At 41.9% G+C, this 25,753-nt stretch overlaps 1 protein-coding gene across 2 annotated transcripts in view; it reads left to right on the top strand.

The window, feature by feature from the left end:
* Positions 1-6,203: 6,203 nt before the first annotated feature.
* Positions 6,204-25,753, top strand: part of lars2 (leucyl-tRNA synthetase 2, mitochondrial) — a 69,252-nt gene continuing 49,702 nt past the window's right edge. For both annotated transcript variants that reach the window (XM_083760564.1, XM_083760563.1), the window contains exons 1-4: positions 6,204-6,341; positions 14,807-15,033; positions 18,322-18,453; positions 25,390-25,481. In XM_083760564.1, coding sequence (XP_083616690.1) covers positions 14,821-15,033; positions 18,322-18,453; positions 25,390-25,481 — 437 coding nt within the window. In that variant the 5' untranslated portion in view covers positions 6,204-6,341; positions 14,807-14,820. The remainder of the gene's footprint in view (positions 6,342-14,806; positions 15,034-18,321; positions 18,454-25,389; positions 25,482-25,753) is intronic.

Here is a 25,753-nt window from a genome sequence, read left to right as displayed (position 1 = left end):
GACCAATGATGACGAAATGACCATATCTCTTACGTCATCATTTAGAGCTAGTCATACACGTATTTCTTACGTCATCATTTAGAGCTAGTCATACACGTATGTGTATGACTAGCTCTAAATGATGACGTAAGAAATATGGTCATTTCGTCATCATTGGTCCAGCAATACGGGCACAGATTTGATGTTTTTCTGGGGGGGTCCTGAAATGGCGGAACGGCTGTCACGGTTTTTGGACCAGGCCGATCACAGAATACCGCTAATCAACTTACAACTACACACTTTATACAGTATAGAGTATAGAGTATATATGTATACATATATAGTATATGCCTATATACTATATATATACTATATATATTTCTTACGTCATCATTTAGCTCTAAATGATGACGTAGGAAATATGGTCATTTCGTCATCATTGGTCCAGCAATATGGGCACAGATTTGATGTTTTTCTGGGGGGGTCCTGAAATGGCGGAACGGCTGTCACGGTTTTTGGACCAGGCCGATCACAGAATACCGCTAATCAACTTACAACTACACACTTTATACAGTATAGAGTATAGAGTATAGAGTATATATGTATACATATATAGTATATGCCTATATACTATATATATACTATATATATTTCTTACGTCATCATTTAGAGCTAGTCATACGTATACTATATACATAATCAATAAAAAATAATTTACCAAATTGTGCCTGATCTGCTGGGACCAGAGTACGTGGTGAGTATGTAAGAAATATGGTCATTTCGTCATCATTGGTCCAGCAATCCGGGCACAGATTTGATGTATGACTAGCTCTAAATGATACACACCACGTACTCTGGTCCCAGCAGATCAGGCACAATTTGGTACATGCGCGCTCTGCTTGCGCACTAGTTGGCAACAAGCAAGTATGCACTCGACAGAGTGCAGTTCTAGTTAGGTCTATGATGGGTTTTTTTAGCCCTGAATTAAATTACCATAACATGCCTGTAACTCTTGAGCGTGTACTGTATGTATGGGTCCATTTGGTTCCATTTGTACACGCTCAGAGTTATGGGGGTCCTTGAAAATAAAACCTTTGAGAACCACCACCATTACTAGTTGGACTCCTGGGGGGGGGGGTCATCAATATGTCTGTACACACCTGAATTCACCCATAAATCCGCAAGCTGGTCCTCTCGCTATAGCTCTGGTTATATGGGCTCACTGTGTGATGACAGATCTTTGTCTGGATGGATGCGCACAGTCCACAGTCTAAATAATGTCAAAAAGCCATTTCCCCCTCTCTTCTCGTTCCTCCTCTAAGGAGCCGAGCCACATCCTGTTGTTGCCTTGGGGCAGTGTGGCGCCCGCCTGACTCTGATGGTACGACGGATGGATGGAGGGCCGTGTAGAGCACCGGATTCAGCTCACTGAGATAACGTCTCAGTTATACAGTGGTGGGAAAAGTACTTGCATGTTTTACTCAAGTAAAAGTGTCAATACTGCAATATAGAGAAACACTGTTACAAGTAAAAAGCCCGGAATTAAAAATGTACTTGAGTAAAAGTACTTAATAATTGGCATCAAAATGTACTTAATGTGCCAAAAGTAAAAGTACTCATGCATAATGTCTCATATTTCAAGTTTTCAAATGCATAAAAAATCTTTTGAAAAGATCGGATATTTTCAAATGGCCGAAATATACAGGGCTGAAGTGGCAAATATATAATAATAATAATCAAAATATGAAGTAGTAACTAGTAACTACTAGTATAAAGTTAAATACAATATTTGGATCCAAGATGTAGTGGAGTAGAAGTAAATGTATTGGAAATTGGAAATACTCAAGTAAAGTATACCTCAAAGTATACCTCAAATTGTACTTAAGTACAGTACTTACTTACACTGTACATAAATGTACTTAGTTCCATCCACCACTGCAGTAATACTTAGTCGCGTGCCAGTGTCGTGCTTGGTAAATAGCAGATAATCTACAAACTCACGTCATGTGAATGTGACATGTTGTGAGCTTGTATTATCTATCTCCTATTTTCGGCATGCAATGTCATGAAGTGTGCAACTTTAGTATAATAAACCAGGCTTCACTCTTACTGCTGCTTTTACGATCATGAACTTTTACTTGACCATTAATTGACACACAAATGGCAATTAACAATTTAATTGGGTTGTTGGAATTTAACATCAGAACATGAATGAAAATTTAATTTATCTTTGCCTTTCTGCTTATAAAATCAAATACAACTTGCCCAGGGCAGATAATATGACAAATAAATTAAGTATAAAGAAACGACTTTGCTTTCAAGATATTTAAAAAACATAGTGAAATCAGACCAAAGCCACAAAGCCACAAGCTCACAACGTGACGCATTGTTGTTAGCTTGTAGATCTGCCATTTTTGCTATTTGATGGATTGATTGCCCACTCCTTTTTCCCCTCACTGTATGTTTCTTTTCCCCTTTTACCTCCTTTATGATGAATTCCTGTTCTGTTCTAATATAGAAGTGTCTATTTGTACGTCTCTAAATGTTTTGATGAATTTAACAAGGTGGACCCTCTTGTAAACAAGTGTAATGCTTAATTGGGCCGTCCACTCACAGTTAACAGTCTTTGTATTGAGTTTGTGCTTGAAATGTACTGTAATTCTGCAAACTGTTTAATACATATTTCAATCAATCAATCAATGTGTTTCTGGAGGGCTGCAGGAGGCTCCAACCCTCCCCCCTATCCTCCTCATGTTTTATGCATGTCTCTGGGTGAGATGCAGATGTGAGTGGAGGCAGTGTCTCTCAGTACAATATGAAATAATCACTTGACTGTGGAAATCGACATTAAAGAGTCACGCTGCAGAAGTGATAATATGTACAATGGTGACAGCCTTGTTTGTATGTTCATTGTTCAGCAATACATTCAGCAAGGGTACAACAAGTGGAATCATGATGTTGGGTTTTCATTTTCAGCTTTACATAAAAAATGTAAACTCTTGCCTGATAGTGTCATGTGGTTTGTTACAATTATTGTTTGTGCAGTGTTTCTATTTTCATATTTTGGTCATCTAAAAGTTTTAGTTTTAGTCGACTACAGTCGATTTTGTCGACAAAAAAGCATTTTGGCAGGCTGATTTGTTTTACACTTTTGTATATGGTTTAAATGGTTACAATTATTGTGGTGCCATATACTGTATTAACTGGTACCCGCCATACCAAGGATCCCTGGGGGTCCCAAGACCTCACTTTGAGAACCACTGCCAAAAAGTATAAAGCCTTTTTTTGTTGGTTAAATATTTATAAACAATTATACAAAAAACATCAACTGCTCACACTGTGTTCGATACATTTAGAAGAACTTCTTCCAACACTGATAAATATCATAAACTCATAAATATCCTACAATGTGCTCAACTGAGACCAACCAGATCATGAAGATAAAAGGGAGTTGCTACGGTAACAAACAGAGTAAAACATAATAATCTTGCATGCCTCAGCTGTGCTGCTGAATGAATACGGTAGATTATTAGATAAATAAATAATAAAATACAGCACATGCTGACCTACATGCATGGCAGGAGGACATGCAGCTATAGGTCAGGTGTGTGATTGTATGTTTTCAAAAGGGATGCCAGAAGACATTATGTAATGCAGGGACAACCTTTTCATGACAAGGACCCCTATACAGTATTTGGTCGCGGACCCCCATCTGAAAATATTTTGTGCCAGGGAACCCCTGAAGAAGAATTTCAACTAGAAAAAGTGCTCCTCAGAGCACATGGGTCTCCAACAGATCAGGAATGCTTGTTGTGGGCAGGCCCGGATTAACAATGGAACTTTAGTGGCATTAAGCCCCACGTCCCGCAGCTTCAGGGCCCTGAGCGAGACTATTTCAACAGCTGTTGCTTCTGTCAAAACCGTATTCATAGGTCACCGGTTTAGGACATGTATGGCCAACTTGTGCGCAAGCAGAACGCGCCACCACTGCTGGTACGACTGCTGTTCTGAGTCCTAAAGCTCTCTGCTGCTGTCTAGGTTTGAAATACAGCAGTGGTCAGTGCTCCCTCATTGCCCGGTGGAGTACGCGGACATACACACATACCCAGCCGATGCATACCCCCTATATTGACCTTATACCAATTTTGAGTTCTTGGTCCCTGATTGACCAAGCGACGCCACCGACATACACAGCCGATTACAGTACTTACACGCTCTGCTTGCACAAGTACTAAAAAATATGACTAAACGCTAAACGGGTGGAGTTAGATCGTTTGGCAGATCATTTGAGGATCCACTGGAGTTAGGAAGTTTTTGCAGAAGCACTTTTTAATATTTCCATTGGTTCAATATGCCTCTTAGTCTTGTTCGCCTGGAAAAGAGCCCGCTTAGGTGGAGACTGAGGAGACCCCGGGGCAGACCAATGCACAGGTGGAGGAATCACATTGACTCACTTGCCTTGGAACGCCTCGGGATCCACCGGTTTTGTTTAATGGCTAGAGATATAGCCTACAAAATCTGTAGGTACCAAGGGCATGATTTAATCATTATTATTATTATTTATTTATTTTTTGTTCCCATTGCACAGTAGTAGGAGTACTGACATTTTGTGGCATCTTTGGTCCCGGGGGGAGGGGTGGGTGGGATTGTTTGTTTGTTTTTGTGTTCCTTGCTTTTGCTCTTGTGTTGTTTTTATATGTGTTTTGTTTTCTAATTCTTTAGTCATTCATGGTGACATGTCTTATTGTGATTTCATGTCTTAATAAAAAACATTTGATAACAACAGCAAAAAAATCTGTAGGTAGCCTACCGTGTAGGCTACTTAAAAAAATGGGGTTTGCAAAAATCTTCCTCCTGGCAGCGCTATAACAGGCCGATGTAAATAATGTGAGTCAGAGGTTCAGCTCTGGCATCCAGAGAGTGCGTGCACAGTTTTGCTGCGAACAGGCCAGCGATGCCGGAGATTAGCTGATCACAGACAGACACAAACGGACGGACAGACAGGGTGCAAAACATAATCTCTCCCAGAGCCGAAGAGTTTGATCAATCCTCATGGGGGCCAGTCCCCCCGCAGCCCCGCCTATTTTTTTCCCAAATGGTCTAAAAATGAGTTCTTTAGCATACTTTTACCATTGAATTAGCCTATACACAGACAGCGACTGATCAGCCTATTTTGGACGATATGGGTCTTTTCTCGAGTCAGTGTGTAGTCTCACTAGTCTGTGGTTAGGTCTCTTTGGTGAATTCTTGATCAGTGTTGGGCGCGTTCGGAAATAGCGCACTGAGCCCACTGTGCAATGCAAACTAATAGGCGAGTGTGCTCCGGTGTGGTATTTCCGAACGCGCCCTTTATGTCACGCCTCAAGAACAACTACAAAAGAAACAGATTAGCACTTTTTAACACCTCTTGGACGGCCGGTGTCTCTCAAGACAGACTGTTGCCTGAGGAACAACAGGGGAGGCGCTGTTTTCCCGAATATTTGACGATGGGATTCTCAGATTGCCGGCGGAGAGGTCCAAAATGTTCGGAATTCCCAGAAAATATGTAATGTAAATGTAAAATGTCCACGAAAATCTTCATGGGGGCCGAAAGGGGCCCTAGGATTCTTCATGGGGGCCATGGCCCCGTGGCCCCCACAGACTCTACGTCGCTGATCTCTCCCCATGCCTTCGGCCTGGTGGAGATCAAAGATCGTATATGTATATGTACCAGTTCATAGCGGCATGAAGTGACCCACAATGTAGCTTGTATCTGCTATTTTTTAATAGCCAAGATACAGTTAAAGTGGTTACAATGATAGTGATCAAGCTTAACTAATTGGGTGTGTCTCAAGGAAGGGTGCAATTGCAACAGTTAATCCAATCATTTTATATAATTGTTGTTAATATTTTTTAAATAGTTGTCCCGTTGTTGTTATTATTATTATGCGATGATACAGGTTCAATCATACATTAAAAACTATGATGAATAATCTAATCCACAAACCAAACCAAACCAAACCAAAGCCCTGAACAAATTATTGTTGTGGATGAAGATTATTATTATAAAAATCCAACATTGAAGTAAAAAAAACAACAACATGTTTTAGACATTTGTAAATTCAAACCACACAAACTACAGTTCTATCTAAACGGGGGCGTGGTTTAAACGCATTGTTTTTACAAGGACACTTGTGTTCATAAAGGTTTCATTTTTTTCTTTAACAACATGGCGGCGCCCGTGGTGCAGTCATGAGCCGGTCATGAGCGGTGAAGCCAAGTCATTGCAACGGCTGGTTGCGTGGATTGTTGTTGATGAATGTATCGGAGACATTATCGCTAAATAAGGGTCCTTCTGGAAACAAAACGTCATCCTTTATTGTGTAAGTGCTACAGCTCTCTCTCTCTTATGTTATGATATGACTAGTCTGTATGTATCTAATAGTTCAAGTTAAGGTGACCAAACCGATTTTCAACCCCCTCTTAAATGTTTACGTTCGTACACACGCACGCTCATTCGTGCACGTTGATACACTGCACTGCACGTGTAAACTGTCATTTGAATTCTTGTTTTCTGATTCTGAATGATGGTCAGACAGACATGAACAACAACAGAACACGTTATCATGCAAGCGCGGAAAACTATTATTATTATTATTATTGTGACGTATGATGTTGAAAAGCAGGATATTTTTGACACCAAATGATGATATACAGCAGGAACACATAAAGAGCTATACTGTGTATAGTACAGTGGTCAAGGAAGGGACATTCGGGGGTACTTGAAGGGGGTCTGTGCACTGGAGAGTTAGCCCCTCTCGGAACCCTACATAAAGTTTGTTTACATTTGTTTACACTACACTTTACATAGGGTCCCTTCCCATCAGTCCAGGCTAAATGTTATACAGACGTACATACCATCGGAAACGGCCGTGCTGAGCTTTTTTGATGGGGGTGAGATGTTTCAAAAGAAGTATATATCTGCTATAGGAGACAACGGAAACCTCAGCGAATTTTCATTAGGTGCAGAAGCCGTTAAGTATTTGTTTGACCGTTTTGACAGCTCTGAAATTCTCTCTTCCTTCCTTGACTTCCTTATTGGCATCCCAGATGCGCGTCCCTACGTTCCTGCCTCTGATCTGCTCTGTTGCAGCTAGCCAGTTCTGGTGCTGGAGGCGGTACAATCGGATGCCAATAAGGAAGTCAAGGAAGGAAGGAAGAGAGAATTTCAGAGCAACCAAAGCGGTCAAACTAAAATACTTAACGGCTTCTGCGCCAAATGAAAATTTGCGGAGGTTTCCGTTGTCTCCTATAGCAGATATATGCTTCTTTTGAAACATCTCACTCCCATCAAAAAAGCGCAGCACGGCCGTTTCCGACTTTCCGAAGGTATGTACGTCTGTATAACATTTAGCCTGGGACAGATGGGAAGGGACCCTATGTAAAGTGTAGTGTATACAAACTTTACGTAGGGTTCCGAGAGGGGCTAGGTGGAGAGTGAGCCCTAGAATGGCTCTGTTGTTACATAGCCTACATTGCAAAGTATTTCACATACAGAGCCATAAAACACCCTGGTTAATTTCTGTTCGGGTGCAACATGGCGGCATTAAATGTGATAAATGCTCCGTTTGTACTCACCCATTAAATAATTCCAAAAATGTGGAGTGAAATATGGTCCTCTAATTTCATATCCATGTGAAAGTTCTGGCACAAAACGTGTATTTAGTCAATTATCTTCACCTTTTCACGAGATGCACACAGACGTCTTTCTCTCCGGGCAAAGGGGCCCGGAATAACAGCTGGACTTAATTTATCAAAACTTCCTCTGATCACCACAAACGTCATCACCAATTGACCAGGGAAGCACAAATGTTTGGGACACACAATTGGCAGGTGATGACGTCTGCGGTAAACAACGTGAAGTATTGGTAAAATCAGTCCATCGATCATTCCGGGCCCTCGCCCGGAGAGAAAGACATCTGTGTGCAATGCATCTTGTAATGGAATCTGTGGGACATATGCTCAAAAGACAAATCATAATAATGAATAATGAGGCGACACAAGAATACGGAGTTATAGAGTATAAGGATTTTACTCGAGTAAGAAGACAGACTTACACGAACCTGTGCATGGAAACCCCGGTCTGGCTCCCAGAGTGACAAGAAACGACATTGCTCCCACACAGACAACCCCCCAACATATAGCCTCAAGGCATTCACCAAAACAGTGACGTCATAAAACAAGCAGCACAGGGAACAGCACCAAACTGTAACTTGGAGTATTATTAAATGTTTATCTCTAAATTTCCACGACAATCTCTTGAAAAAGTGGAGATAATTGACTAAATACACGTTTTGAGCCAGAACTTTCACATGGATATGAAACTAAAGGACCATATTTCACTCCACATCTTTGGAATTATTTAATGGGTGAGTACAAACGGAGCATTTATCACATTTAGGCCGCCCACAATTCAATTCAACCAGGAACGGGTGGAAGGGATATATGCCTGTGATACATGATACTTTACGAAGTTATATGACATGATCACAGACATTCTAGGTCTAGGTGGAGAGTGTACCAATTCCATGGTGTTCTTTGAGATTGAGACCTCTAAAAAGTCTGTAGGCCTACAAGTGGACTCATAAATGTGCCATAGTAAATCAGTGTGTCATACATTTTACTTTGAAGAAAACCCGTAAACTGATATTTAGTAATTGTCTTATGATCAAATTGAGAACATTCTTATGTAAAATCGAAATCTAAACATTTGACAAGGACAAGTCTTTCCGACATAGTGATTTCAGTGTATTCAGGGTGAGGCCTAGGTAGAATGGCTGTGATATATATCTGTAAATGCACCAAGTCTCTGTGTGTAGGTACATGTGTACGTACGTGTGTACGTCTCTAATCCACGTAACTCGGGAACCGTCAAATTCGACACGTGTTCCACACCCCCACAGGGAGTGCAGTGCCTGATGTCGGTTGTCCAGAACCAGCACAAAAGTCTCTTCCCAGGCTCTGGACCTGATGACCCCTATATCTCCATATGGAGCTGGCCTGTTCTGACATCTGCATAGACTCCATATTTGGGCATGCCTGACAAAGAACTCCATATATGGGCATAAAAGGGATATACTGTAGACATAATAACTAGGTGGTGCATGCATGTCCAACTTGCATTGTTCCAAGTAGTGCACAACGTCTCTGTACGTAGGTGTGTACGTATATATCTGTAATCCACGTAACTCGAGTCGAGAACCGGTCTCCCCACCGACTTCAAATGTGACACATGCGTTCCACACCACCACAGGGAGTGCAGTGGCCGGTGTCGAGTCGGTCAGATACACGGTTGTCCAGAGAGACAGATACAGAAATCTCCATATATGGGCATAAAAGGGACAGACCGATGGGTGGAACGGGTACTCTGACACGGGTACAACGCGTATTACATAGCTGTGTGGGGCATGGATCTCCAACTTCCATCATTACTGACTCGGCGCTCTACAGCCAGGCACCGGTCTAGTTACATTAATTTAATAATTTCATGTACATAGCCTACATGTGTACCGTAACCTATATGGATGGTGGTAGAACGCTTGCATTCTTATTTTGTGGTTCTCAAATATCTTCATGTCAAGGACCCCAATCTTGATATGTATTTGGTCATGGACCCCCCATTTGTAAAACAAGAAAACAAGAAATGATCACATTGTGATATTTGTCAGGTGAAAGAAGCGCTGTCTCCGTTGTGTCCATATTAGTATGATTATTATTATTGTAATAAGTAACATGTATGTTTGTGTGTCACAGTCTCGTGCTTCGCGGCCACTTGCGTGCGCTGTCTCTATTGTGTTCTCCCCCCCATATTAGTATGATTATTATTTTAGTAACGTGTTTGCAGCCGCGTTTGGTTTGAAGTTATATCGAGTGACGTTCCAACATTGCAAACGTGTCTTCCCCGTCAAGCCGTGAGTGTGACTGTGAGTGATCATGCTTGTCTGCTGCGTTGCGAGTCTGCACTGTCTGCTATTAAACTATTAAAACAAATCGCTCTCTCTGTTGTCTCTCAGAGTGGGGGGCAGAGAAGCTCGCGATTCATTTTCAATGGGAGTCCATGGGTTTCACACAGCCATGGAGCAGAGCTGCTCTGTGAAACCCAGTGACTCACATTGAAAATGAATTGCGAGCTGCTGTTCAAGGAACCCAGAGGATCCACTTGGAACAATTCTGTGTACATGAGGCACCGTAATCTAAGTACTGCAGTATGACGTGATGCGACATATTTGTGAATATATATATATACTGTATATATACGGTATATATATTATTTCTTTTCATTTTGCCCACATAAATCTGGTATGGGTGCCGCTCCCCGTCACAATATTTTCAGAAGGGGGTCCGTCCTTATTTCCTTGACATGAAAAAAGTTTGAGAAACAATATGAACTGTACTGTGTATGAAGGCAGTTTGTTGTTTGTAATACCGGGACCGTGGACATTTATAGGTTTTTATCTCTACTACCCACTTGTAACCATAGAAACATGTCATTGTGCAGCCCACTCACACCGTGACCAGTCGGAGAGCTAAACAACCTTGAGTGCATTATCATGGCTCCTTCAGCCTTTTAGCGTGAGGAAAAAGGGCTTCAGTTGCCTTAAGGGTTTAACTGGATACGATGGGGAACCCCCCCCCCCCCCAACACAGTAGCTTGTTGGCCTACCGTGTTAACCCATTAAACCCAGAAAGCATCTGTGTCATTTTAGATTTGAGCTATGTAGCACATTGGTTGGCTATTCAAAAATAGCAGATCTACAAGCTCATAGTGCGACGTGTGTCACTGCTAAGAGCAAAAGTGAGCAAAAACAGCTGATCTACAAGCTCACAACATGTCACATCAGCTGTTAGATCTGCTATTTTATTCTTTGTTTTTTATATGTGAAAGTTATTCAAACTGTCTGGGTATCATTAAAATCCAATAAAGTATTAACGAGAGCTTATGGCTGAACGACGACTACATTGGATCCATTTGAACACCGTTTCCTTTCTCCATTTCCTGAAAAGTAACAGTTCTGGACATTTTCCTCCCGACAGCGAAGTGACTCCTCAAATGTCTCCCTGTGGCCGCTTGTTGTACATGGGCCTCATGTTGAGAACCACAGTTCTAAACTCATACTTTATGGATGGTTTTTTTTCTTCCCTTTTTTCCCTTGTTATCAAGGAGAGGTTGGTATAAATCTGGGGTTACCTTGGTAACTGTGCGTGTATGTGTGTGCGGCTGTGTTTGTGTGTGTGTGAGTTGGTAAAAGTCAGATTCAAATTTGCTGGTTTTACCGGCTCTTGATTTGAGGCACATACTCGGCGCCAATTTCCTTAGCGCCACCGTGGCGCTGCACATACTGTAGGGTTGCTGCAACTATCTATTATTATCTTCTTTTGACAATGATTCTATCAATGTCTTTTTTTGAATAATCGAGAAGCGTGTTTTTTTGTAGTACGGTAATTCATTAAAAAATAAATTCAAATAGATTTTTTTATATTTGACTACATTGATTTGTCTGTTTTTATATCTACACTAATACAAGCTCGCTTCTTGTGAGTTTGTGGATCTGCTTTTGTTATTGCTATTTTTGAGTGGTGCAACCACTCCTATAGACACCCAGGGCTGTATTTTGCGTGTCTTAAGTAGCAGGTCTTATTCCCTAACTTGAGTAAACTAAAGACCTGGAGGCGCGATCAATGCTCTTTGGCCACTCAGAATAGCCAAATGGCATTGATCACGCCTCCAGGTCTTTAGTTTACTCAAGTTAGGGTATAAGACCTGGTACTTAAGACACGCAAAATACAGCCCCTAGTCTCATATGGTGGCATAGACAGTACAACAGGGACAGTACAACACCTCGCATTGCAAGCTGTCGAGAGTTCGAAACACTCCCACAAACGCTCCCACGCTGTGGACATGTCCCAGGCTGGACCATCAGAGAGAACGGAGCCAGCACTCTCACACCGCCTCCCGGTGACAACACGCGGCGTCCGCTTGGTGTAGGGAAGTTGCCGACTCACTGGGTCTCTCCCGGTGACGCTGTACCCTCCACACTCCGCAGCCGCTCTCATGGGCCTGGAAGTCCACACACCGCTGCCCCGATGGTGGACCGACACACCGCAGGGAAGTCACCGGGTCCACTGCCTCTCCTCCCGGCACCTGTTGTTCACGGGAGGGACCAACAGGCAGCGTGGTCGCCGGTAGTAGACTACGTCGCTGGGTACATCTTGACGTGATATCCTGACACACAGCCACCGCCACAGGAGTTGCAAAAGTTCCAAAAGCTGTACCCACTACATTAACGATCGTAGTTAGAACGGGTGCGGTTGTTAGATGTTAAAGAACAAGCAAAGTTGGCGTCCACCGGCGTTTCCACCGTGCTGCCATTGCTGCGCGTCATGACACACACACACACACACACACACACACACACACACACACACACACACACACTCTCCCCCCACACGGAGTCCCCACACAGATGTGATTATTGTCTCCTATAATCTGCTATCTCCATATTCTAACTTTTTGTGTTTATTTTTTTTGTAAATTAATGCCACTAGTCCTTACCCGTTGTGAGATATTTGCCCCCCCCCCCTTGTGGCCGTGAAGGGTACTGTGCCCGGGTGCGGTTGTAATTGACTAATAAATTAATTAATAATCATTAATGTGTCAAATCGAAAATATGTCTTCGTTACGCCCTCCATATGCATATGGTCAATGCCTGTGTGAAATGCCTGTGTGGGAGTGATTGGTGCAGGCAGTAAGGAGTTACGGCACTGTTTCTGACAGACACACACACACACGGACACACAGACATTGTTAGAATTATAGTATGATGATGATGATGATAGTATGATGATGATGATAATTAATGCCACACAAAAGCATCAAAAATAGCTAATAGCCTTTGCTACTTTTGAATTTGAATCCTGAAACGCAACAGTTTGGGGCATAATGAGGTTTCCACCCGACCTCCACCCCCCCACGCCCAGTATCTATTATTTTATTATAATCGATTATTCATTATAATCAATGTTGGTTCGTTTCTTTCTTTTGAAGCGTTGCACCCTTACTCACATTATGACCTTCAGCCTAAGTACAGATTAAGTGTTGCACCCTTACTCACATTATGACCTTCAGCCCAGAGTGATCTAGTAAGAGAGTAATGACACTCCCGTTGACTCTCATTGTAACAATGGAATGCGGAAGTGCTCATTCTCAATGGGATAGTTCCTGCCATAGGAGCAATGTTTGGAACTATCGCCCATAGGCACTCGCTTTGCGGCGAGATCAAAGCGTGTCACCACTCTCTTACTAGATTACTCTGCTTCAGCCTAAATACAGAAACAGCAAATTGAAGTCAAGCCTCCTAATGGAAGTCCATTTCCTGCAGAGATCTGTATCAACATAATGAGTTCATCGAGTTTCTCGTTCTTTTGAGATACTAAGTAATTATTATTCTTTGTAATGTACATTTCTCATTATAATGATTACAGGACTTTTTCTTTGGCGGAAATTGGCTTCCATAAAAGCCCGTATTAGTAGGCCAAAACCGATTTGATTCCTCTCTAAAGATTTTACAGTTCCTTATGTTGACACACGTTGCAGCTCCGGTAACACTTTACTTCAAAGGTCTGGTCTATAATGCATTATATCACATTTGTAATATTATTAGTTAAGTGTCTTCATGACACGTTGTAACATATGGTAGTTAAGCTATTTCCATTTCTATTTTTGAAAATATACGACAAACATTTTCCGCGACTCCGTTATTCTCATACCAGTTCCCGTGCGCTCCCCCGCGCCCCGCCTCCGCTGCTCCTGAAGCAGAAGCCTCATTGGAGGAGGGAGGGCCGCCTGGCGCGATCATGTTTTGGCGAGAGTGTTTGCCCTGACTGTCGGGGAAAGGCGCATCCGTGGGATGTGGCCTATGGCGCAAAAGGTCTGGTCTATAATGCATTATATCACATTTGTAATATTATTTGTTAAGTGTCTTCATGACACGTTGTAACATATGGTAGTGAAGCTATTTCCAAAATAATAAAATAATAATTATAATTATTATTATTAAAAAAGGAGCCATTGGGTCATTATGTAATAATTGTGACTGGGCAGAAAGAAAGTTCTGCAGAAATCTACTCCCTCACATTGCGACACCCGTATTTTATTTTTCATGAACCTTCCAGATCTCTCGAGTCATCTGAAAGGTCTGCTTTCTGTCCTTAAAACTTAACATGGGGAAGGAGCATTTATGCACCACATATCTGGAACAAAGTCCAGAAAACTGCAGGTCTGCTCCCACTTTTATTTCGTTTAAAAAACACAACTAAAGACCATTAGTTTTGCCACTGCCTTTAAATCAATTACTTTAATTTCTTCTGCACTGTAACTGTGTGTTTTTTACTTATTTGTTTTCGTGCATCATTTGTTTCCTTTGCTCGATGTGTAAAGCACATAAAATTGCCTCGTTGAAATGTGCTAAGAGAGACGGATAAATGTTCGGCATTTTGGAAAATCACTTATTACTAGAATTATATACCGGTAATTTTTTTAAAGAATTGATTGAATCGATACGTTTTTTTCTCTTGGATGTCAAAGTAAGCCATCATAACGACCTACACCTTTTCCACCAGCCTTGAGAGTTGAGACTCTCGCTCTCACTCTCTCACACACGCAAGCACGCACGGGCGCACACACTCACGGGCGCACACATGCACGGGCGCACACACGCGCACGCACATTCACTGACCTACTTTTCTTACTATGTCACTGACTGTGCTCTCAATCCCTCGTGTTACCTAGGTAACGACGGAACCATGCCGGCATCATCACTGTGTGGCCGGCTGGCCCGTTTGGGTCCTCCTCTCCTCCTCCGGTACCACCCCCGCCCCGGCTGCTGCACCCTGCGCACCCTGTTTAGTGAGACGGGCCTCTGGGAGAAGGACTACCGAGCAGAGACCCGGCGCAAGGTGGAACAGTGGTGGCACCCGCGCATCATGCAGCAGTGGAGCAGGGAGGCGAAGGAGGAGGTGACCGACCATTAACATTTCTCATTAACAGTGGGCCAGTCGGGACCCATGTTTGGGTCAGAATCAGCTTTATTGTCACGTCACAGATTTATAGAATGGCAAGGGGGAAAGAAAAAATAAACATTTACAAATTAATCGTGGGCCCATTTTGATGAGTCACGAGAAAATATAGCTTTTTAAATTTCATTTAGTACATGGAAAAGAGGAAGAAAATCATTTCAAAAGATTTTCAAAGCAAATAAAGACAATTTCATTCATTTAAAACAATACAATTTGTTTTATGAAGTAGTGAAAATAGCTGATCTACAAGATGTGTCACGTCAGCTTGTAGATAGGCTATTTTCACTAGTTTTGCTTTCAGGGAGACATAACATTTGAGCAAAAAAGAAGATTGGCAACCACTGCATTACACCAGTGGTTCTCAAGGACCACCACATTGAGGGGATATATATATATATATATATATGTATATATATATATAATTATTTTTTAATAGGGATTTTGAATAGCCAACACATACATGGGACCCCCCTGGAATGTGGGGGTCCGCGACCAAATGCATATCATTTTGGGGGTCTTTGGCATGAAAATGTTTTAGAACTATTGATTTAGAAGGCATTTGTAGAATCAGTCTGAGGTCTATACACTCCCTTTTAATCATTTTTTCTTCTAAGAGTACAAACACATGCTGTCATTTGTGATAAGCTGCGACTACTAGCTCTCGGTTTGCTATTACACTGTGGACTGTCTGACAGAGTGGCTTATCACTGTGTGGGTTTTGCCCAAAAAAAAAAAGACAACCCATATTGCCTTATGCATTTGGTATTGGTGAAGAAAATAATTTACTGTAGAGAGACTACTGCCTTTATTGAAGGTGTCTGGTTTGACAGAATGAATATTTATTGGGTGCACCCATAGCCTTATTTTCCTTCTAAATTTAATTTGGTCCATTAAGCATCCTTTCCAATTATCTGTGCAGACGTCGTTACCAAGACTGGGCCTTGTAGCTCACAGTAGACCTAGAGTTGTTGCTGTCGAGTGGGAAACCTTGTATGTCCAAAACTGCTACTTTTCAGGTACCCGTGTTCCAATGGATCCATTTTACAATAGTAAGTTCTTGTAATATACTTTTAAGAGGTACAATATGTATAAATATAACTCACAGACTTAACCAACTTAAAGGTAGAGTAAGTCATTTTCTTTGGTTAAAATAAGTTTTAAATATCTCTATATTCTGACGTAATCAATTTGCTATAGCGACTTTTTCTCAGCAACAGGAGTCTCCATGTCTCTCCAGCTCTTTATTAAACAGAAAATGCAGTTTCAGGGCGGGATACCAATTGTATCCAATCAGGACAGAAAACTCAGTCAGGATACAGATTAAACAAGTAAAATTGGATGTGATGACACAAATAAATAAGCAGATTACAACACAAATTTATGAAAAAACAGTTGAGATACACAGTTTCTTGCCGATATCAACAAAGTGCACACTGGCTTGTACAGGCTAATTATCTGACGCGTGTCTGTCATCCCTATATGCAATTACCTCAAGATGCTGCTTTAATCAGGGACATTCATGACATCCGTGCTCTTAATGAACTAATTAATTCATTGAAAGATTTTTATAATCATATATGACTGCAGATCATGTGTCTTCTGCTGGTGGGGCATGACTGTGGTGACAGTAAGGGCCGATTCATACTCCTATTTTAGAGCCGAATAAAAGTCGGTTCGGCTCTGTAGAGCCTACAATGTGACGTCATTTGAGGTTCAGGGGGGGCGGGTACCGTCCTCTTCGGTGCTACTGAAGATTTCTGATGAGCTGAAATGATTTCGGCACTACAGCACAGAAACAGCAGTAAAATAGGAGTATGGATCGGCCCTAAGGCTGGGGCAATTTACCAAAAATATATCTGAACCGAAACTTGGAACCAATAACCGACTTAATCTTGTTCATGTAGGTTAACTGAATAATCTAGATTTTCCCCTCTTAGATATAAATTAATCGACACAAACATAATTCTCATTCTAATAGATCTTTTATAATATACATTTTTTATATTGTTTGAAATATATTTCCCCATGGGGAAATAAATATATTTCAACTGTTAACAGTTGTGAACATCACACCTTTGAAATTGTGTGTTGTGTGAACAGTTTGTCGCCTGAAATATCTTTCTTAAATGATGTGCTTTTATCAAGCTACGTACCACTACATGGTATAAAAAGAAAAATACCTGCACTATTGGAAAAAAGTAGGGCTTTATTTATAGAGCACATTTAAAACAATCAAAATTGACCAAAGTGCTGTACAGGGTGAGACAAAAACAATTAATGCCACAATAACAAAAGTGCAATAAACAAAACACAAACATTAGCCAAAGAATAAAAAAGTGTTTTTAAGAAGTGACATAGAGTTTAAAAAAAATTTATATAAAAGGGCAGACTCTTCCAGAGCCAATAGGAGCAGCAGCACAAAGCGACTCCTTAGGTTCGTCTTGTGAGCCTCCAGGAGCAGCTTGTCTGCTGACCTCGGTGCCCTTTGTGGCGTGTGAGGGACCAAAAGTTCTGTTTAAATATGAAGGGGCCAGGCCGTGCAGGGATTTATAAGTAAATAAAATAATCTTAAACTGGGGATACTGGGTTTTGTGTTTGTGTCTTCAAACACCAAACTCCTCAAACCCATAAAGACTAACCTACGCGGGAACTATACCCATAGATCCGAAGTCCCGTTAGTCCGAACATGCACTGCTCCCGTGCTTGCGGTTAGGTTTAGGTTTGCTCCCATGCTTGCGGTTAGGTTTAGGTTAGGGTTAGAGATAGGGATAGTAATTTCGGAACAATGAACCTTCTGACTAATGACACGGCACCACCTACGCACCATGGGTGCGAACTGTGGAATGCTTTCCCCACACTCCTGAGAGCCCCACAGTCAGTCGATCCTTTCAAGAGAGGACTTAAGACTTTGCTTTTACCAAAACATTTTTATAGCCCCGTTTTAAAAGTGTTCCCATTCTATTAGATGTTTTTATTGGTGTGTTGTTTCTTCTGTTTTTATTAATTTGCTGTAGCACTTTGAGATTCTCATGAATGTAAAGTTCGTTATATAAATAAAATCCATTATTATTATTTATGCTAACAGCTAGCGGCAGACAAAATAATACGGTGGCTTGTCTTCCTTCCTTCCTTTTGAGGAGACCCCACCAGGAGGATGTAGTAGAGAGGCTTTGTCCTACTCCTTCCATTCAACATTCCCCACTGACAACACCTCTGCTTTTCCCCCAGGGCTCTGGAAGGAAGAAGTTTTATGTCCTCTCCATGTTTCCGTACCCGTCAGGTCGTCTGCACATGGGACATGTGCGTGTCTACACAATCAGTGACACCATTGGACACTTCCAAAGGATGAGAGGACATGAGGTAACAAATATGTTATTTCTTTGACTAAATATCAGAAGATTGTAGTCAATTACCGGTAGTCGATTAACATTTATCTTGGCGGGCCATTATCCTGTCGTAATGCCTGATTTGTACTTGGCTGCATGCCAAAAATAGGTCAAGCTCACAACAACGTGCCGTAGTAGAGCGTGACACCTATGTGCAACCAAGAATAAAATGACTTGTCTTACTATAGTTCTATTGGATCTCTTATCTAGTTATCCCTCCCTACCATTTTTTACCAGCGCATCTCCGGACGATAGGTGAGAACTATGGGGGGATCATTGAAAACAAAGGTGGCTTGCATGCTGTGGTTTGCTAACAGAAATGTGCATGCACACGGGCTGCCCAAAGTACTCAGTTGCTGTCAGGCGGACTACACGTAGCCTACTGTTACTGTCAGTCTGCCATCTTTGTGTGACATGACATTTCCATGAATACCCTGAACGTAAAAGCTCTATTTTAATGAATAAATAAATACAACACCGGAATTTAGTTTAAATACAAGATCGATCATGGCCATTCATGAGGGGGAAAATATGGTGATCAGATTCGGACCTTGCTAGACGAAACAAGGTCAGAGTGGAGAGAGAGACATGCAAGACCCTACTATGGGAGTTGGATTTGATTGAACTCGGGGACTTGCGGCTCACAAGGAGCAATGTGGTCCCATTCATGAGCTGGCAGAGCCACCAGGCACCCCATCACTGCCAAGCCATTAGAAAGCATCAAACTACTGTAAGTGATTGAACTGTCCTGTCCGGTTGCCAATAGCCTTTGGCAGCTAGACGCAAGTAGGCCTGTCACAATTATTATATACAGTAATATTCTAAACGCGATTATTTGAGATAATAGCAATTGTTTTAGCATACTCGTCATCATTTTCCATGATGGATTTTCAAGAATAGTGGGAACGGCAAATCTACAAGCTCAAAATGCGTCATGATGTGATGTGTTTTGAGCTTGTAGTTTGGCCGTTTCCACCATTCCACCAAGTTATTAAATTATCTTATCTACGTTATGTGTCATATCTGTGTCATATGTGTCATATCTGCCCCCATGCACCTTTTTGGTTACGAAGCATAAAAGCCAAACAGAAATGTAATTGTTATTATGTTCACATGTTCAACGGCCAAAACATTTGTGTGACAATTAATCGTCAAGTGAAATGTAATCGTGACACCCCTAAACGCAAGCTGTGTTTGCGGGCCCCTAGTCCCCTATAATCTGGCCGCCGTGCCGGGTGATAGGAATGTTTATTAGCAAAGGTAATTTGTAAAAATAGTATGCAAAACTGATAGTGCTGGTAAACATACAGAAGCTAAGAAGCTGCACTGCAATACTGATTCTCAAATATCTCAATCTCTCGCTCGGCGAAATATGGTGAGCTACTGTAGCTTGAAAGCCTCTTATCTTATTAAGTTGCATGGAAGAGTTTATCAAACACAATTTCACACACGCACACACACACACACACACACACACACACACATATAGCACCTGGCAAAACGCTTCATCAGGTGCTATGCTCACGGCGAAATGCGTCGTGCTAATAAATAAGTTGATGCAGTAAGTTGTCCGTCTCTGTTCCCTGGAGTGTGCAGTCCCTTCCTTGGAAGGTTTTATACACACACACACACACACACACACACACACACACACACAGTATATACTGTGTGTGTGTATATATATATATATATATATATATATATGAGAGAGCTTCATCTCTCTCAGCTAAGGGGTGCTTAGCCTAATAAAAGCGTCCAGTAAAAAATGACATAAAGCTGAAAGATAGTATTTTTCTGTTTACCACATAGCCAGATTAAATTTGACCAGGCTGAGGGGAGTGATAAAAAAGCACTGAGAGAGAGACAGGGTGATAATTGATAAACCGGAGGACCGCTATGACAGCTGACCAATCATTGCAGGGCGGCTGCTGTCGCTGTAAGCAACCTGGCTTATAGAAGCATCTTGCCGTGCCAGTCATGGATTGGATGCCACGCATGCCATATTTGATCAAATGCTTCTTTTCACCTCGTTTGTGACTGAATAAGGCTACGGTTGGGTGATTAATCATACATGGTTGCCCTTGGTAACCAACCTTTACCGTGTATGTACATGTATAAAAGCTGTTACCCCAGATGAAAGGGAAGCGTGTTAATCACCCACATACCTATAAATCAGTGGTTTTCAACCTTTTTCTTATCAAGGTCCATTATTTATTGGGCATTTGAGCCACGGACCACCATTTGATGAGATTTAGCCTCTCAGACCCAAGACATTCCCATCTCACTTTCTTCACGTTCTCCAATGGTGTAGACCACTAGACTTAAGTAATGTGTTTACTTAAGAGTAAACAAGAGTTAAAGATCTACCAAAGGTCCATTTGGTTATCAACTCCATCATTATGATTTAGCTGGGATCCACGTGGAACCTCCTGGTCCCCGGACCACTGGTTGAAAACCACAGCCTTACATGACAAGTAATGGCCCAATGGCCCATTATCTCTCTCACTACCTCTCCTCTCCTCCACTCTCCTCTCCTCTCCTGAACTCTGACTGTAGCCTAATAGGCCGTGAAAGTGTTTATCACTGTTTGTAGTGCAGTGTAGTGCAGTCTGTTTCAGGCTAGTGCTCCCGTCGTTGCTCTGTAATCGGCATGTTTCTACAGTACCTCACAGGAAGTGGAGAGATGGATTGATGGATGGTTAGAGACAGAGTGAGAGGCACGCACCGTGGAATAGAGGAGGTGCGCCAGATTGGAGCAATGATGAGAACTCGACGGTGGTTGGTGTCCTGCCTAGACAAACAAAAACAAATCGTTATTTTTTTTTTGTCTCCCAGTGTTTGCCTGAAATGACTAACGCTTAAAAAAAAATGCTGAAAATGGGCAGACCTACAACCTCGGAACACAAAACACAACAGTTGCGAGCTTATTTTTTATAGATCAGCTACCTTGGCGTCTTAATACGACAGAGTATAAATCATCAGTTGAATACGTGCCACCACTGGCTAGTGTGTGCCGGCAGGTGCTTAATGTGGGTATCTGTGTTTTATTTGTGCGCACAGCGAAAGCAAAAGGACCCATGAGGGGTTCTGCAGAGCTCACGTGCTTGCGTCCGCAGGTGGACACATGCTCCATAATGCACACGCTGCGATTCTGTTTAAAGGCTTATGCTTTGCACAGCTGTGTGCTCGATTCAAACATTCATTTACTCAGCAAGGTACAATAGAGTACCAAAGTCCTGACGTCACTCCCACTACCCCTGGGGTCACGGGAAGTGTTTTTTCGACTGAAAATCCCCATCTCACAACGTGTCCTAAAACTGTAAGAAGAAACGAATCAGCCAGGCCATTCTGTCAGGTATACTGTATGACTCTGAATCCTTTACCTTTATGATATTATACATTTGATAACGTCTGTGTCTGGATAAAGCAATACAGCGTCACAATCATTTTAACCCCTTTATCCATGTTTTATACGTTGGCTATTAAAAATTAGTAGATATACCTGTACAAGCTCACAGTGCTGAGATTTCTGAACAAATCTTGAAAGTGTTCACTTTCTAACACAAATCTCTTTGGTATTGGTGGGGGGGGGGGGGGCACAAAACCTTTTCAGATGGGAGTCCGTGGCCAAATGGCATGAAAAAGTTTGAGAGCCACTGCTTTAAAGTAAAAGACTTCTTCCACCACTGTAGTTATGTGATCAAGTGGAGTGTATCTCCCACCGTAGCGACACAGAGACTCCCCAGGTGATGTCTGGAGCTTGGTGTGGCGACAGCCACCGTCACACGTGATTGGAGGCGCCCTCCCTCCTGCACGGGAGGATAATAACATCCGCTCAGCATCTGTTCGAGAGGGACTCCTCCTCAGTGTTGCCAGATCTATTTATTTCCTTCTACACTAATTGAAAAGCGGGGGGAACCGTTTATCCGTTCATCTTTTTCTACCAAACCATTCTTTGCACAAATCTCTCCATGCGCGAATATAGGAAATACAACGCACTACATTGCATCCATGCAATTATCCAAACTACTGTACACTTTGTACTTTTATGATAAGGCATTCTTGCGCAAAACCTACCTTTATTCATTTATTTTAAAATTAAATTATTTTTATTTTTATTTTTATTTAATCTTTTTTATTTGCTGTGGCACTAGATAATTCTAAGCGACATTGGGCTTGTTTTTCCTGTATAGTCGCTTGTAAATATTGGTGTTTGTGTTTTTTTGGGCTTATTATATGTTGTTTAAACCAGGGGTTCTCATCCTTAATTTCCATATTCCAGCCGTTCAGTTTCTTTCTTTTCTTTTGGATTTAACTTTGCCAATGTTAATCTGTGTATGTGTTCAACAACACAGCCATGTAAAATAATCGCTTTTTAGGCCCACAGTGGCTTAAAACATTTATACGGTATAAATGTGTGTGTGTGTGTGTGTGTGTAATGGAGCGGTTAGGCACTGCTCTAAAATCTGTGGCACCCACTGCGTCATATTAAATGTATTTTGCCTTTGACTTGGCCTACAAATGTGTCCATAGACTCCACATCTAGTCCACATGATGTCACGGGGGACGACACACAAAACCAGGCCGCTCAAATATGAGCGGCCTGGTTTTAGCCAGCAACGACGATTATGGTGGTTTTGGCCAACAACGACCAATATGAAAGATGAGGTTGAAAATGGTTGAAGTGTCATCGCCTGTCCGTCTCAGAGGGTCCCCTTGGAAACGACATCATGTCATCACTTCTCTTTCTCCCCATTAGACCAGAGTGTTTGCACTTAATAAGCAAGGCAGCACCGTGTCACTTTTAATGAGCCGCAGCGTGCAGTGGATCTGATGTTTAGCATTTTTCAGGGAGGGAGTCTTTGCTCTCCCTCTCCTCTCCTGTGTACCTGCCGTTCTCCTCTCCTCGCCTGGATGGACCAGTGGGCTGTGTGCCTGCTGTCTGCTGCCTCTTACCCTGGTTTCGCGGATGTAACTTCTCTTTGGAGCATAACATATATATTAAAATTGTCTCATATAAGCAATGTGGTCCAAAAATAAACAAACTGTCTTTGTGATATTGTCTGGGAGATTACTCTGTATCGTTTACATGCGTTTCTGGCGAAAATGTTACTAAGTGTATGTTAGAGTAATATTAGTGCGCTCTTATGTAGTGCGATCTATAATGAGAATTCAGAATGGGGAATAAAAAGGCAAACCGGCTAGGATTTGAAATTACGTCAGACTTTGGCACTCTATTATGAAGAGTACGAGCATGGAGTTGAGACCAACTAATGGTCGGCCAGCAGCAACTGCACTCGGTTTCCTTACTGAACATTCTCTGCGCATGTACTGTACTGTACTGTACCATGCGTGGCACTGTGCTCATTTCTAGCGCTCGGGTGGCACAGTGCTAAGTCAATGGGATGCAAGAGCAGTGGCAACACACAGGGAGGTATCAATAACAACAGCTGCAATGCACTGGCTCTCAAACATTTTCATGTCAAGGACCCCCCAAATTGGTATGGTTGTATTTGGCCCCACATCCCCATCTGAAAAGAAGATTTGTGTTCACAATGTTCACAATGTTTTCACATTTGAGAGATCACATCGCCTGGTAAGCTTGCTGATCAGCTGTTTTTGAATAGCCAAGACCCCCTGGCACCCCTTCAAGGACCCTCACTTTGAGAACCACAGGATTAATGCCATATAGCACTCAGTTTTACAAATTAGACCCGGGCAGTTACCAAGGATACCGATTCATGCTAGGCATCAGAGTCGTTAGTCAATACAGTTGTCTCTCTCTCTCTCTCTCTCTCTCTCTCTCTCTCTCTCTCTCTTTTTCTGTGTTTGCCTGTCTTTCTCTATCCCTCCCTCTTTCTAACATGTCTCTTTCTGTCTCTCTTTCTCTGTCTCTATTTCTCTTTCTCTCTCGCACCCCTCTCTCTCTTTCTCTTACACCCCCCTCTCTTTCTCTCCATCTCCCCTTGCTTCTCATCTCCACTTCATTGCCTAACACTCCTCTGCTCTCAACCTCTGTTTCATTCTCTCGCTCTCCCTCTCTCTCTCAAACCCTGTGTGGAAGGTTGAAAAACACGGATCAAAAGACCTACCGTAATATTGTTTTGATGCTCCAGTGTCATGGAACAATCTACAACTCACACTAGAAAGAATGTCACAATATCCTACGGACAATTTAACCCATTAATAAACTGTTTTCAAATATCCCTATCCCACTATATACATGTATTATGTAACTGTTAGATTTCTGTGTGAGTGATCTCGACAGCATTTCAAATTAGGGCAAACATCAATGCTCTTTTCAAGAATACACAGGTTTCAATCAATCACTCGATAAATTAAGAAATTAAGTGCTGATTTTAAGTACAATTTTTATTTATTATTATTTTTATTTTATTTTACTAGTACTTTGCTGGGTGTTTTATTGTATTTGTATATTTATGTATTGTCCTAATGTATGCATTGACCTGAGCAAAACAATTTTCCCTTGTGGATAATAAAGAGAAGACATCTAATCTAATCTAATCTGAAAATACAAGGTTCACCCCATTCCTATGCCACATTTCCTGGGTAAGTCGCCTATTTCCGAGGCTACATTTAGTTTGACTCGGTTTCACAGATAAATGTTGTGAAAATAGCCAATCTTAAAACACAACGCTTGTAGATCCAATCATTATTTTAAAAAATCGACAATTTGGCCAGTGTTTGACCAGGTTTATAGTAGTTTGTTAATTACTTTTGCTTTCTTTTTGGTATTAAAAAGGTCTTAACAGTTCAGTCATCTATTGAAATAATCTGATCTCACAGATGTATTACTGTGCATCGAAACGTTCTGCTGGGTTGTACCTTTTTAAGATGCTCTTGTGAAGAAGAAAAAAGGTCATGCCAATCCTCATGCTCTTATCCGTAGGTGTTAAACCCAATGGGATGGGATGCCTTCGGCCTCCCGGCGGAGAACGCCGCTATCGAGAGAGGCCTCGATCCCGAGGAGTGGACGAAGAGGTACATGAAAGTCCTGTCATTCACATCCTGCACAGTAAAAGCCTTGTGTCATCCATTTGTAACTCATTGGTCCATTTGGTTTCATTTGTACACTCTAGGTCAGTGGTTTTGGTTCCCAAACTTTTTCATGTCATGGACCCCCAAATTGATACTAATTAGCCCGCGGACCCCCATTTGAAATGATATTCCAGGGACCCCCATAAGAGAAGATCTTTACGGCTCTTGCAGTGATTCTCAACCTGTTCAAGGACCCCCGGTGTGACATGCATTAG

This window comes from Protomyctophum parallelum (genome assembly GCF_964188405.1).
Source record: "Protomyctophum parallelum genome assembly, chromosome: 3".
NCBI classification, from domain to species: domain Eukaryota; kingdom Metazoa; phylum Chordata; class Actinopteri; order Myctophiformes; family Myctophidae; genus Protomyctophum; species Protomyctophum parallelum.
The sequence above is the reverse complement of the archived record's forward strand: the minus strand, read 5'-3'. Positions and strand labels throughout refer to the sequence as shown.